The 14,288-nt window shown below is 41.7% G+C and overlaps 1 protein-coding gene across 4 annotated transcripts in view; it reads right to left on the bottom strand.

Annotated features, from left to right (window-relative positions):
• sbf1 (SET binding factor 1) overlaps positions 1–14,288 on the bottom strand; it is an 85,850-nt gene that overhangs the window by 51,685 nt on the left and 19,877 nt on the right. For all 4 annotated transcript variants that reach the window (XM_038267797.1, XM_038267798.1, XM_038267799.1 and 1 more), the window contains exon 2: positions 1,831–1,916. In XM_038267797.1, the coding sequence (XP_038123725.1) occupies positions 1,831–1,916 (86 nt within the window). The remainder of the gene's footprint in view (positions 1–1,830; positions 1,917–14,288) is intronic.

The following is a 14,288-nucleotide window of genomic DNA, read 5'->3' as shown; positions in this document are numbered from 1 at the left end:
AACTGAAAAATGCACAGAATTATTCAATCACACAGTGTTCTGAAAGTGCATTTTCCACTATTCTGCACCTTCGATGGCTGTATCGATACTTTTGAAAATGAGTATTGTATCCGGATACAACGTTTCAGTATCGATACTTTTTTGAGTATCGATACTTTTGACAACCCTAATTGGGACATCCCTAGTTTAGAAACTGTTTATTTCAGCATGAACAAGACGATGATCCAAAATAAAAAGCAGCATCTACAATGGAACAGATCACAGATAAACATATCCAGCTGTTAGAATGTTTCTATTTTGTTAAAAAGTTGAAAATATCCAATTCAGGATTGTGTCCCACTTTTTGTTGATCTTCATAAAGCATTTACGTTTTAAACCTTTTTGTTTGAATCTCAAACCACAAAAGGTGGAAAAGTTTAAAGAGGCAAATACTTGAGAAAGGCTCTATATATCCGGAAGTTTATACGGCAGGTTTAACTTCACCAACATGTTTTCAAATGCTGTCAAAATACGATACTGAATGTGGCTTTGATTTAAACACATTCCAGTAAAACACATAAAGCACGGTGATGGGAGTGTCAGGCTGTGGGAAGCTACAGGCGACTGAAAGAACCATGATGCCACATATGAAGCAGAAAGTGGGTCGCCATGCCACTTTCCACCATAATACCGACCCGACCTCCAGGACAAAGGGACGGAAGGCACTGGTGCAGGAAAGGCCAGGAGTGGCTCCACACCTGAACCCATTTGGGCTTAAACAGAACCAAAGTCTGTGCCGTCCACTGGCCCCGTGGCATCATCATCATCACCACAGAGGAGGGTCCCAGAGGAAACCCTGAAGCCTCATGCTAGTTAAGACTACAACTCCCAGATTCTGATCCCACTAGAACTGCCACTGGCCGTCATTTTGATGGGTGACATCTTTCCCAATGAAACGCATGAATAGTGATGATGTCATAAACTCAAATGGTTCTAGTGTGCGATATAAACCCATTGTGGAAATGTAAACCTTAAAATATGTCTAATATATACTTTTCAAAAGCTGTATTATATGCTATATTTGTGGTCTACATTTGTATTCAAATAAATAAGACTGTTTTAATACACAGGTTCAAGGTTTGAAATTAAAATTTTATTTACAGAAATTTATTCCACCTGTACATTTCCCCCCCCCTGGACTCTGGGAGAACGGGAGGACACAGCATAAATATGGGTCAATTGGAACAGAAGCGTACTGATGACATCACCACACGCTCGTCTAGAGCTGCATTTCACCTCCTGTTAATAATAGTCTCTAGATAATAATAAATTATGACTTTTTTCATTTTTTATCATTTCTCCACAGCCTGACTCTGGGTCCCTGAGCAAGACCCCTAACCCCACATTGCTCCCCAAAGCAACGGGTTTAATGCAGAGAGGGAATTTCTCCATTGTGGGACAATAAAGGGATTCGCATTAAAAACCAAAATAAATAGTTTATCAAGATTATGCAAACTTAAATGTGACACTGTTACCATTAATTATAAAACAAAAAAAACTTACAACTCATATGAGTTCCCCTTTAAATCAGAGGACTATTGTTAACTTGGTAAAATAATTGTAAGTTTTTTTCTGTCGGGACATTTTTTGTTGACATTTATATCAAAGTATTCTGTATCAACCTGACGTCCTAAGGGATGAAAAAGATTGCTCTTCAATAGCAAAGGTCTTTTCTGTGACTGTCCCCATTATTTTCAGGCTTAGATAAAACCAAAGCGACTGAAAGCTGCCGGCTGCAGGTCATGGAGTAAGCCGTCTGTAACAGGAACATGACAGTCAGAACAGACTCACCAGTTCTACGCCTTGTGGGAACGGGCTGTCCTCCCAGTCTTTCTCAGGAAACCGCTGGAGAATGCGACCCTGACCCTCACCCTCCACTGCAGGGAGACAGAAGGAAGAAGTCAGTCTGTGTCGTCTACATTGTTTGTTGCTACAAATAAATTATTTCTACACTGTTTGCAACATTCAGCTCCGAATTTTCAGCATGTAAACAAGTGCTTATTTACATGGCCGGGCAGAAAAGGTCATGCGTGTTTTCCCTGGAGTACAGTGTGTAAATATAAAGTTGCCTTACAATCAAAGCCCAGAATGCAAGTTTGACTCATTAGATTATCATTGAAAATGAATTTATTTTGCTAATACAGCTGTAATCATTGCAGACGTTCACTGAACGGTGAACTGAACCGATCAGTTCTGAAGTAATGAACGTGAAGGAGAGCAACGTTCCCTCTGAGGATAATGAGCGACACACAGCTCACATTCGATAACCATACTTTTTATTGGAAAAAGTCACATTTAACGGCACTTATTACGGTAAACATCCTGACAGAGCAGCATGTCCACTGCTAGTACCAGTCTGCTCCATTCAGATTCATCGGCTGGGATTTCTGACGCCAGTTTAGCAGAGCGCTTGGCAAAGCAAACTCACTGTTTAGTGCAAACTGTTCCCACCAGGACTTAAACAACTCTGTACATCAGCCACGGCCACTTTTAAAGCGACACATGGAGTTAAAGCACCGAGCTATCTGTGGAAATATCTGCTACTGAATGAGGAACAGAAGACATCATTTAGATCCAGATCTTTTCAGCAGAACCTGAATGATCCTGAAGTTCTGAATCATGTGGCTAAATAAAGGCACATCCAGTAAAACTTGACTGCATCGTGGATTTCTTCATTTCTTTCTATGTATTATGATCCCACATTTAAAGGGGGAAATATGAGCTTCTATTGTGGAGGATTGGAGCTTCATTTACAGGATGGTTACAGGATTGGTTACAGGATTAAAAAGCGGAGAATACCCAGAGTGTATAGAAAACGGGTACATGCCATTCCACCCATCCGTTTCTATTTGCATCTTTTCTAAGGAAAAACCAGGTTTTATTGGTCCACTCTATAAAACCTGGAACTCAACGTTATTTCTGACATTTTGAATTGAAAAAGCTTCCTAAATGCGAAACCAAACGTCTTCAAACTTGGAAACAAAGTCCAGTGGATTGTTTTTAACTTTTGTTTGGAATGACTCAGACCTGGATGACAAAGAACCTTCACCAGCAATCAACTATTTAACAAACAAAGGAGTCATTTGTGTCCCAGGATGTTAGGATAATGTCTAAAATGTCTAAATGGAAAAGAAGATTATGGTTAAAGTTAAAATCCTAGTTTGTTAACCATTAATGTCTGCATTATTCTGTCAGCTCCAGTTAAGCCGTCATTGAAAACAAACATAAGGAAGAAAACTACAGACTTTTAGCTTCCAACTAAACACACGCTAACATTTCAAATAGAAATCCATCGAAATATATCAGCCTTCCGAATGTCATAAGCCATCTGTTGCATCGCATGGATGTTGCCATCACGATTTTAATTTAATACCTACATTTCAGTTCAATTCAGTTTAATTATACAGCTCCAATTCACAGCACATGTAATCTCAAGTAGGGCTGCAACAACGAATCGATAAAATCGATAAAAATCGACTTTTAAAAGCGTTGGCAACGAATTTCATCATCGATTAGTTGTGTCGCGCGATTATTGCGTCATCCGCCTCCGTCGTCATCACTGCCTCTTGACTGAAAGAGGAAGAAAAAAAAAATATGGCAGAGCGAGTCAGCGCCGCAGGTGCAGTGTTGCCAACTCAGCGACTTTTCAGACCCCTCCAGCGACTATTTTTCAAAAAAGCGACTAGCAACAAATCTGGCGACTTTTTTCGGTGTCACTGGCGGCTTTTAGAGACTCTTACGTGAAAGCATGTATCGTTCCTACTCTGCCATGGGGCGCCTCCCCCACCCCAACCGTGTTTTCCAGCAGGAGTCCTTCTCAGCGCTGCAGTCAGAGCCTCAGCTTCCAGACTGCAAATGATGCGCGCATGCACCGGGATTGACGGCGCAAATTGATCACAATAATTAAAATAGCCTGCGCTTTGTAAAGCGAAAAAAGTGATAACATGCAACTTTTTTCAAAAGAAATTAACATGGCACGGAAGCACCATGTTTGTTTGGTTTTAAAGTGGGGAAACGTTACGTTAGTTTCTCAGGTAGCTCATCTGATGCTTTCCTTACCGTGTTAGTAGGTTACAGACAGTGATAAGGTTGGCTACTTATTTTACTATTAATTTAATTTGAATTAGCTTAAGCAGCGTTTACATTTAGTTTATAAATAAATTAACTTGCAAATTATGAGGGCAAGGCTTTTAAAGTTTAAATCTTCTGGCAAAGATAAAGTAAAGAAGATCCTGCAATTTATGGAAGTAAAGCAGAATAAAATCCAGCAAGATCAGTAATATGTCAATTAATTATCTGCCACATTCCCATGTAAATATCTGTCTTTGGAGGATGTGTTTTTTAGCACCCCTAGTTCTCTCATTTTTATTCCAAATACAATTTATAATCTGAATCACAGGGCTATTTTTATCTCTATGGTTCAGTATTTTCTCAAGCAGCAACTTTAACTGCTATACTTTCCTGTCTTAAAAGGCAGAACTCTTCTAGTCTATAAAAACCTCATTTGTTGAAAAGGGGGGGCCTATTGTTTGAACCCCTTAGGGGCTTTTAAAAACAAAAATGTATTTTTTTGCGCTTTATGAAACAAAGTACCCTATATTTTGTGGATGTACAGCTACATTTCTCATGTAAGTTTGCGTAGTTTTAACACAAACATTTATTTTTCATATTGCACCAGTACAGTTAATGAGCAACCTGTACTTGTGTGCTTGTTTGTTCTGTCTAAAATGTTTATTTTGGAATAAAGAGGTTAATATAAAAAATATTTTTTGTCCGATTCATCGATTAATCGAAAAAATAATCGTCCGACTCATCGATTTTCAAAATAATCGTTAGTTGCAGCCCTAATCTCAAGGCACTTCAAGTTCACCAGATCATCCAGCCGGAAAGGATTCTAAGGAAAACCAGTTGATTGCATCGACTCATTGACTCTTCAGCAATCCCTCTCACTAAGCATGCTTGCAGCGACAGTGGAGAGGAAAAACTCCCTTTGAACAGGAAGGAGCCTCCAGCAGAACCAGGCTCAGTGTGAGCGGCCATCTGCTGAGGCCCACTGGGGTTCAAGGAGACAGAAGCAGAGATAGAAAAAGAAGCATAGATACAAAAGGCAACTGTCAACCAGCTCCACAGGCAGAAACACACAGCCAGGCAGACGAGCTCCAAGCCAGCTCCCATGTCAGAGGATGAAGAGAGCACATCCAGTTAGTCACAGTCAGAGAAACAGGACTACACTGGAAAACAGGCCGATCTCCAACATCTATAAACAAGGGTGTTGATGGCAGCAGCACAGCTGATATTTCTCTCCAGGATGGAGTCACAGCCAAACAGGAACAGACCAGATGAAGCTACTATGAGAAAAAGCAGAGAGAGCAGAACGTTAGAGATTGAACTAACAGTAGGGCTGGGTACCGAACTTCGGTACTTTTATGGTACCGACCGAAATGCTTCGGTTCTACAGAGTATTGAAACATGCCTCGTCTTTCGGTACCAAGTTTCGGTGATTGGCTGTAACACTTAAGGTGATTGCGTCATCCAGGAAAAATACACAGGTGGTCACGCCTACGGCCAGGGTTCATGTGTATCTGTTGTGAGCGTCGCGGAACCCCTTTAAAATGCCCCCCAGGTCAAACGTGCGGCTTCACTTTATTAAGACTGATGCTAATAGTGCGCAATGCAATACATCGTGCACGGAAATAATTTAAGAGCAGAAAGTCGCTCTGTGTTTGACTGCAAGAAGAGCGGACCGCAGCCAGCGCGACCATCCTCCTCTCAGCAGCCCGTGGGCGGAGCAAAGCCAGAGCGGAGTGAATAATGCGAGACACTCATGGAGAATGCTGCTTTCAAACCGGACGCAGCAGGGCCAGCAAAATCACGTCTGCTGCTTCTTTTTTGCTGCTTGTACCAGCTTCTGACGCACGGCTGAAGAAGCTTTGCTGCTCTGGCTGTGCGGTCGAAAAGTGGGTCTGACGCGCGTTGGGCGGAGCTACTCTATCCTTTATTTGCCTTGCAGCTATATTTGCTGTGATCAGTGGAAATAAAGTAGTTTTATTATGTTTTTAAGTGGGAAAATCCAACTGAAAACTTAATCGGTGCAGTCAGTTCATCCGGCCTTCCAATATTTCTGTCGGAGCCACTCAGACCCCCCCATACCAGCGGTGCTGTCAGTAGGATCCCATTCAACGGGCTTGTTTGTCAGACATGGTCATTTTTCTAAAGGAAAACTGCTAAGTAAAAAGGTCCTCACAATCTAACAGTGAATATTAGACACTGAATTTTTTTTTTTATGTAAGAGGAAAAATGTAAATGGAAAAATCAGAGCTTAAAATAAAACTCAAGATTTGTACTTTTTTATATTGTGTAATTTTCTTTTTTTTCTCGAATTGATATTATAAAACTGGTATCGAAAAAAGTATCGTTCAGGAACCGGTATCGAAGTGAAGGTATCGGTATTGGTACCGGAACCGAAAATTTTTGAACAATACCCAGCCCTAACTAACAGATTCTGCAGAGTGGGAGAATAGAGATAGAATGAAGCAGAATGATGAAAAAGGGGTCCCTATGTCCTCCAGCAGCCTAAGCCTATAGCAGCATAACTATAGAAATAGCTCAGGATAACCTGAGCTACTCTAACTATAAGCTTTATCAAAAAGGAAAGTTTTAAGCCTAGCTTTAGATTCTGCAGAGTGGGAGAATAGAGATAGAATGAAGCAGAATGATGAAAAGGGGTCTACTAAACAATCTCCAATGACAGGCCAGGCATTCTGAATTGATAAGCAACAATTGTCCTTTCGCTCAACTTTCTAGTAAAATACCTTCATACAGAAGATGACATCCAGGTTTTGTTCCAATTTTCAGTTTTTCTATCAGGGAGGCCCAGCAGCCTTCCTTATGAGGACGCTGTATTAGAAATCCTTCTTTGTTGTGATGCATCTTTTGTTTTTTACCATGAGCCAATATTTTCAGATGCATCCATCGTGATTAATAGGGCGGCTCTGCTTGGAAGCTTGGCTCATCACAGTAGCACAATCATACAACAAAGGGAAACTTTTGTTACCAACACAACCCCGTCTTTCAGCTTGCTTCCAACTGTAGCCCTGCTGGCTGCTTAAAGGCACCATTCATCCACACAGATAATACACTCAACTCCCAAACACAAAGGAAACCAAGCCAGAAACTAAATGCTAACCCATGCTAATGGGGAGATTAGCACCAGTTAACAGACCCTAAAAATATACCAAAGAGTCCCTAAAAAATTGTGCAACTTCACTAAATAATGTTCAACATACCAGGTTTCACTGAATTTGCTTTCATTCATTTAAATTCAGTTTATTTATATAGCTCCAATTCACAACACATGTCATCTCAAGGCTGTTTACAGTTCAATTCAAAAATTATTTATTCTGTGTCAGACTATAGGTATAGTGGAGGATGTTCTTTTTCCGGGTGGATCATCTAAATCAGAGATCCTCCTAACTGTGAATCATTGTGGTGCTATGTTTATGTTTATGTCCTACGTGCTCGTCCCCATTTTCACTTACCAGTGGTGAGTCTGACATGGTGGAAAAATTGCTAATCTTCTTTTGGAAATTAAGCTTGTATGAGCGATGCAAACAGTAACTTTTAAACAAAGTGTGCACGAGGAGAAATGTACTTGTGCACACACTCACACGCATTTACAGGTGCTGGTCATAAAATTAGAATATCATGAAAAAGTAGATTGATTTCAGTAATTCCATTTAAAAAGTGAAACTTGTATATTATATTCATACATTACATACAAACTCATATATTTCAGATGTTTATTTTGTTTAATTTTGATGATTACAAATGACAACAAATGAAAATCTCAAATTCATCATATCAGAAAATTAGAATATTGTGAAAAGGTTCAAAATTGATGGCCCCTGGTGCCACACTCTAATCAGCTAATTAACTCAAACCACCTGCAAAAGCCTTTAAATGGTCTTTCAGTCTAGTTCTATAGGCTACACAATCATGGGGAAGACTGCTGACTTGACAGTTGTCCAAAAGACGACCATCGACACCTTGCACAAGGAGGGCAAGACACAAAAGGTCATCGCTAAAGAGGCTGGCTGTTCACAGAGCTCAGTGTCCAAGCACATTAATAGAGAGGCGAAGGGAAGGAAAAGATGTGGTCGAAAAAAGTGTACAAGCAAGAGAGATAACCGCACCCTGGAGAGGATTGTGAAACAAAACCCATTCAAAAATGTGGGGGAGATTCACAAAGAGTGGACTGCAGCTGGAGTGAGTGCTTCAAGAACCACCACACACAGACGTATGAAAGACATGGGTTTCTGCTGTCGCATTCCTTGTGTCAAGCCACTCTTGAACCACAGACAGCGTCAGAAGCGTCTTGCCTGGGCTAAAGAGAAACAGGACTGGACTGCTGGTGAGTGGTCCAAAGTCATGTTCTCTGATGAAAGTAAATTTTGCATTTCCTTTGGAAATCAAGGTCCCAGAGTCTGGAGGAAAAGAAGAGAGGCACTTCATCCACGTTGCTTGAAGTCCAGTGTAAAGTTTCCACAGTCAGTGATGGTTTGGGGTGCCATGTCATCTGCTGGTGTTGGTCCATTGTGTTTTCTGACGTCCAGGGTCAACGCAGCCACATACCAGGAAGTTTTAGAGCACTTCATGCTTCCTGCAGCTGACCAACTTTTTGGAGATGCAGATTTCATTTTCCAACAGGACTTGGCACCTGCACACAGTGCCAAAGCTACCAGTACCTGGTTGAAGGACCATGGTATCCCTGTTCTTAATTGGCCAGCAAACTCTCCTGACCTTAACCCCATAGAAAATCTATGGGGTATTGTGAAGAAGAAGATGCAATACACCAGACCCAACAATTCAGAAGAGCTAAAAGCCACTATTAGAGCAACCTGGGCTATCATAACACCTGAGCAGTGCCACAGACTGATCGACTCCATGCCACGCCGCATTGCTGCAGTAATACAGGCCAAAGGAGGCCCAACTAAATACTGAGTGCTGTACATGCTCATACTTTTCATGTTCATACTTTTCAGTTGGCCAACATTTCTATAAATCCTTTGTTTTTATTGGTCTTCAGTAATATTCTAATTTTCTGATATGATGAATTTGAGATTTTCATTTGTTGTCATTTGTAATCATCAAAATTAAACAAAATAAACATCTGAAATATATGAGTTTGTATGTAATGTATGAATATAATATACAAGTTTCACTTTTTAAATGGAATTACTGAAATCAATCTACTTTTTCATGATATTCTAATTTTATGACCAGCACCTGTAATAGGCATTCCCTCTTAGAGGTGGGCACATGGTCGTGCATCTGTGTCGTTTTGTTTTCAAAGTGGGGAGAGCGGGTCTTTTCAAAGATTCATGCAAATCCTCCGTATACCCTTAAGGTTCCATTAAACACTTTCAGTTCCAGGGTTGGGTTTCTGCAGGAAGAAACCCTTTTCTTTCAGACAATGGAAGAAACTGGAAGAAAGTTCTGGTAATAAATCATATTTTGGAGAACTGGGATAGTTGTGTGGAAAACGTCATGCATCGTTTTTTAACTGAAGTCGCCCCGCCCCTCCAAGGACTACAGACCCACAGCATTGACGTCACAGATCATTAAGTCCCTGAAGAGACTCATCCTGGAGACTCCTCCATAGTCAGACCACTTCTGAACCCCCTGCAGTTCACCTACAAGTCCTGACTAGGAGGTGAGGACGGCATCATCTACCTGCTCAACTGTGTCTATGCTTACCTGGACAATCCAGAGGACTGTCAGTCATGGTTTTTTATTTCTCCAGTGCATTTAACACAGTCAGGCCGATGTTCTGTCAGATGAGCATAACTGGTCAGACCTGCATACCCATAGTTTGAAAAATAGACTTAAACTACCTCAACAGGCGTGTATCCCTTTAGTCAAACAATTTAATTACTTTTTGGTTTTATTTTTGAAGCGTATGCGATCTGACCTTGAAAATATGTTTTGTACATGAGTTTTCTTTTCTTTCTGAGGAGGCAGAGGTCCTTCTACATCTGCCGGTGTGCATAACAGATCTAATCAGGGCCCCGCCCTTTCTTAATACATCATTATATGGCAGCTCCACTCGGACAAACTGTATCGCACCCGTTTCTTCAGGATCAGATCTCTTTTGGAGGCTCTACATATTATTTACCTATATTTGCTAATTTTTTACATTTCATCGGCGATCTAAAGTGGCTGCAAGTAGAAATCTTTAATTGTCAGTCTTGAAGGATCGTAATCCCGTCCAATACTGACTAAGCTCTGCCAATTAACAAGGTGACAATAAAAAGTCTCAGCTTATTTTTATTCTTTTTAGTGAGATCTGAGGGCAGGAAGGACAAATGGAACATCTGAAAAATGACTTTCTTAGAGGTTTTAGACAAAAAACAGTTATTCTATTTGTAGAACAGAAGTAATGTAGCCTAATATGGCTAACCAACCGAGCTAAAAGAGGCTAACTATTTAGCTACTGAGCACAGCTAACCACAGCACTACCCAGTTCTTCATTTATTTCCTTACTTCATTACACGCAACCAACCTGCTCATGTTTAATCATTGTAATTTGGTATTGAGTAGCATTACAAATTGTAAAAACTGTCGAATGTATATATACTGTGATCCTTATTTTATTCTTTTATCTTATTTCTACATATCTTATTTTTCTGTCTTCTGTAAACAATTGCACTACAAAAATAGAATTTCCTGCAATGGATTAAGAAAGCAATTTGCATTTTAATAAAGTCAGGTGGGCAGCTCAGCAGCGCAGTGGGTAGCAAGAAGGTTCCAGGTGTATGTTAGCATGTTCTCCCTGAGCATTTTTTCCAGGTACTCCGGCTTCCTCCCACAGTCCAAATAAATGACTGTTAGGTTAATTGGCTTCTCTAGATTCTCCTTAGGTGTGAGTGTGCATGAAAGGTTGTTTGTCTCTGTGTTGCCCTGCGATGGACTGGAGACCTGTCTCGTGTGGACCCTGCATCTAACGTGTAGACCGCTGAAGCTAGGAACCAGCACCCCTCGCCACCCTAGCTGGGATAAGCGTGACAGAAAATGGATGGATAAAGTCTAAGTAACGATCATTCCAATTCACCAATACAACGAAAAACGTCATACCAAAAAAGGAAACCAATGTCCATTTGTTTTATTTCAAGGTTTAAACGTATTTATTCTAAGAACATCAATCTGTTCTACATAAAGAAATACCCATTTCCTGTATGGAACATATCAGAACATCCAAATCTGTTATTTCTTCCAGGACTGTTGGTCAATCAGCACAATCTGAGGCGGGTTTGGTGAGGGTTCATCCAGGAGGCTTCATATAACATACTGATAAAAACATTACAGGAAGTCATCCTTCAGGCTAATGTGTGAGGAAGCCATTTCATTTGCTGAAACTAAAGAGGATCAACACAGAGGGATTCCTCCGCATCACAGAGAAAGTGAAACTGAAAAAAGGCATGTCAGGCAGCTCTAATGCCACAATCTGCTAACATGGCCCTGAGAGACTCCAATAGTCCTCCGTTTCTATGGCCTTCAGCTGCATGCATGGCTCACACATCAGGGAATCCTCCTCATGAGAGAGGTTGTGTCCTGACCCGGCTCCATGCACACACACTAAGGCCCCGTCCACACGAAGTCAAAACGAACACGAAACACTAATATTTTCCAGAACGTTTGTCGTAAAGACGGAGACGTAAAATAAATGTGATCCTTCACACGAATGCATGAAAACACTGCAAAATGTATGCCAGGCCTGTAAGTGGCGCTGTGCAAAAATAGGCGACGAAATGTTGGGCATGCGCACTAATATTTATACATGGTTGCCCTGCGGGTCCATTTTCGTGGTTCAGTCAAATTCAGGTGCTGAACTATGTTGTCGATATTGCTCTGTTCTTCCTGGAGATATTCCAGAAGAAGAAGATTCTGTTGGAAGCCCGACAGCAGGGTGAGTAGCATGAGCAGCAACCATTCAACACAGTACGGCGCCATTGTTGTTGTGATACTGTGTCGCGCATGCGTGTTTAGAGGCGACGCTATGACGCATGCATGTAAGAAAAAAAATGCGGTTAGAGCTTAAAGATGGAAACGCGAAAACGGCGTTTCAAAATCTTCCCACTCTGAAGGCTGAATAAAAAAAAGATCGTTTACAGACCCCCGAAACGCCGGCTTCATATGGATGAGAGGCTGGTTTGGAGAAAAATTTGTGCATTTAGGCCAGGGTTTGACTTTGTGTGGACGGGGCCTAATTCTTATCTGGCTGGATTTAGTGAGGAGCATGTATTTACTCCCATTGATTTTCCAATCCATGTCCAAACCTTTCTCTGCCCTTACCCTAAAAATAACCCTAAAGCTAACCATTAGCAGTGCACACCTTAGTCATAAAGCTAACCGTTAGCAAAACAGCTCATGAGGACCGGCCACAATGTCTCTCTTTGTAAAGGTTAAAAAACTGAAAATGCTCCCCTCACATGTGCACCACACACTGTGGTTAAATGTTAAATACTGAACTCAGGACGTACCAAATGAGGGAACCACCATCATCACTGAGATTAAAATCCTAACCAATCAGATCCCCCAGGGGGTCAAAGTAGAAGTCATCACTAGCTGATCTTTTCTAAGGTTGTGTTCAGCTGAGGGAAATGAAATTGCCTGTGGTTCTGCTTATCAGCCGGTTTAGAGGAGAACCATTCGCTGAAGAGGGAACCCAGGAGGAACCGGGCATTGCCAGCTCAATTTCTCTGATGCTGTGGTTCCTATAAGCAGACCTGCTATATCTGCCAGTAAACTAGGGAGTGATGTAGGTCAGAGCGTGGAGGACAGTCAGTGACATCATTTCCTACATTCTCTTCCCACGTAAGGCCAGAAATCATAACGCACCAGGAGGAACCCAAGACCCACCGTCCAAGCCAGTGGCCCGCCACAGTCTTGTTTGGGCCCGCAATAGTCTTATATAGACACAGAGAGAAAGATGGTCAGTGGCGGTTATACCCCCGGGCGAGACCCACTCCAAGCGCCAGTTCTATTTTTTGCGAAGCGTGCGTCCCGCCCTCCTTTATAAAAATGCCGCCCTGGCTGCCCGGTTCAGCCCGCAGTGTTGCCAACTCAGCGACTTTGTCACTATATTTATCGACTTTTCAGACCCCTCCAGTGACTCTTTTTCAAAAATACGACTAGAGACAAATCTAGCGACTTTTCTGGCGTCACTGGCGGCTTTTGGAGACTCTTACGTGAAAGCACGTATCGTTCCTACTCTTGTCCTCCAGCGGCAGGTGCTGCCGTGGGGCGCCTCCCCCATCCCAACCCCTGTTCTGAAGATATTCCGTTAGGTTTTGTCCAAGTAACGTCTTTCTATGGGCAACAACTTGAAGGCACAAACTAAACTGTTCATATTTTTTTATATATGGTACGTCAGCATTCAGAACATGTAGGCCAATCACTGTCCCCCAGACATCCGCGGTTATATTTTTTATATTTATACTTTTTTAAAACAAAGAGGCGTATGTATGACACCATTCGCGCCTCCGGATGGGGAGGTGGTCATAAGAGGTTAATCGCCCCTCGTTACCCCCTGTATGCTACACCATGCAGGACGCAACATGAGGCTGAAACTTTGCCCGATTGAAAAAATCCTTTCACGAGTGGAGAATCTGCCTGAAAAGGGCAAAACAAAATCATACATTTCCATCCATGTTTTTTGTTTTCACACACCTAACTTCCATATATCGTTACTACCAAGATTCCGTGACTCCATTATGGCCATGGGTTGAGAGGAGCTAAAGCAGCTGAATTAGAGATAAAGGCAGTGAATCCAGATTTAGTTGAACAATTAATACAAACGATGAATAACCTGGGCCAACATGCGACACCCAGAGGTACTGAAGTGGCCAACAGCAAAATAAGCCCAGGTGTGATATTGGGTCAGAGTCAAATATAGACAGAAGTTAAAGCTGGACGTCCTTTTGCTGAGGAGAAATGACATCATTGGCACCAAACCACAGCACATGACCACAGGATGGAGAAAATGAAGCCTCAGTCTCTCTTTCAGACTCTGAACCCAACTCCCTCCCATTACTGGGCCCATTTATGGGGACTAACAGCAGAAGAAGTCCCTTTTTGTCAAACACGACTCATTATCATTCTGCCTGAGATAAAAGAGATGAATACATACAGTGTAAAGCTGCTGGGTAACAGACTGGAGACATTTGGAATATTTCTGCATCTGGATGAAC

Source organism: Cyprinodon tularosa, unplaced genomic scaffold (assembly GCF_016077235.1).
Source record: "Cyprinodon tularosa strain WSP-4 unplaced genomic scaffold, ASM1607723v1 ctg685, whole genome shotgun sequence".
Lineage (NCBI taxonomy): Eukaryota > Metazoa > Chordata > Actinopteri > Cyprinodontiformes > Cyprinodontidae > Cyprinodon > Cyprinodon tularosa.
Note: the sequence above shows the minus strand (reverse complement) of the source record. Positions and strands in the feature narration are given on the sequence as shown.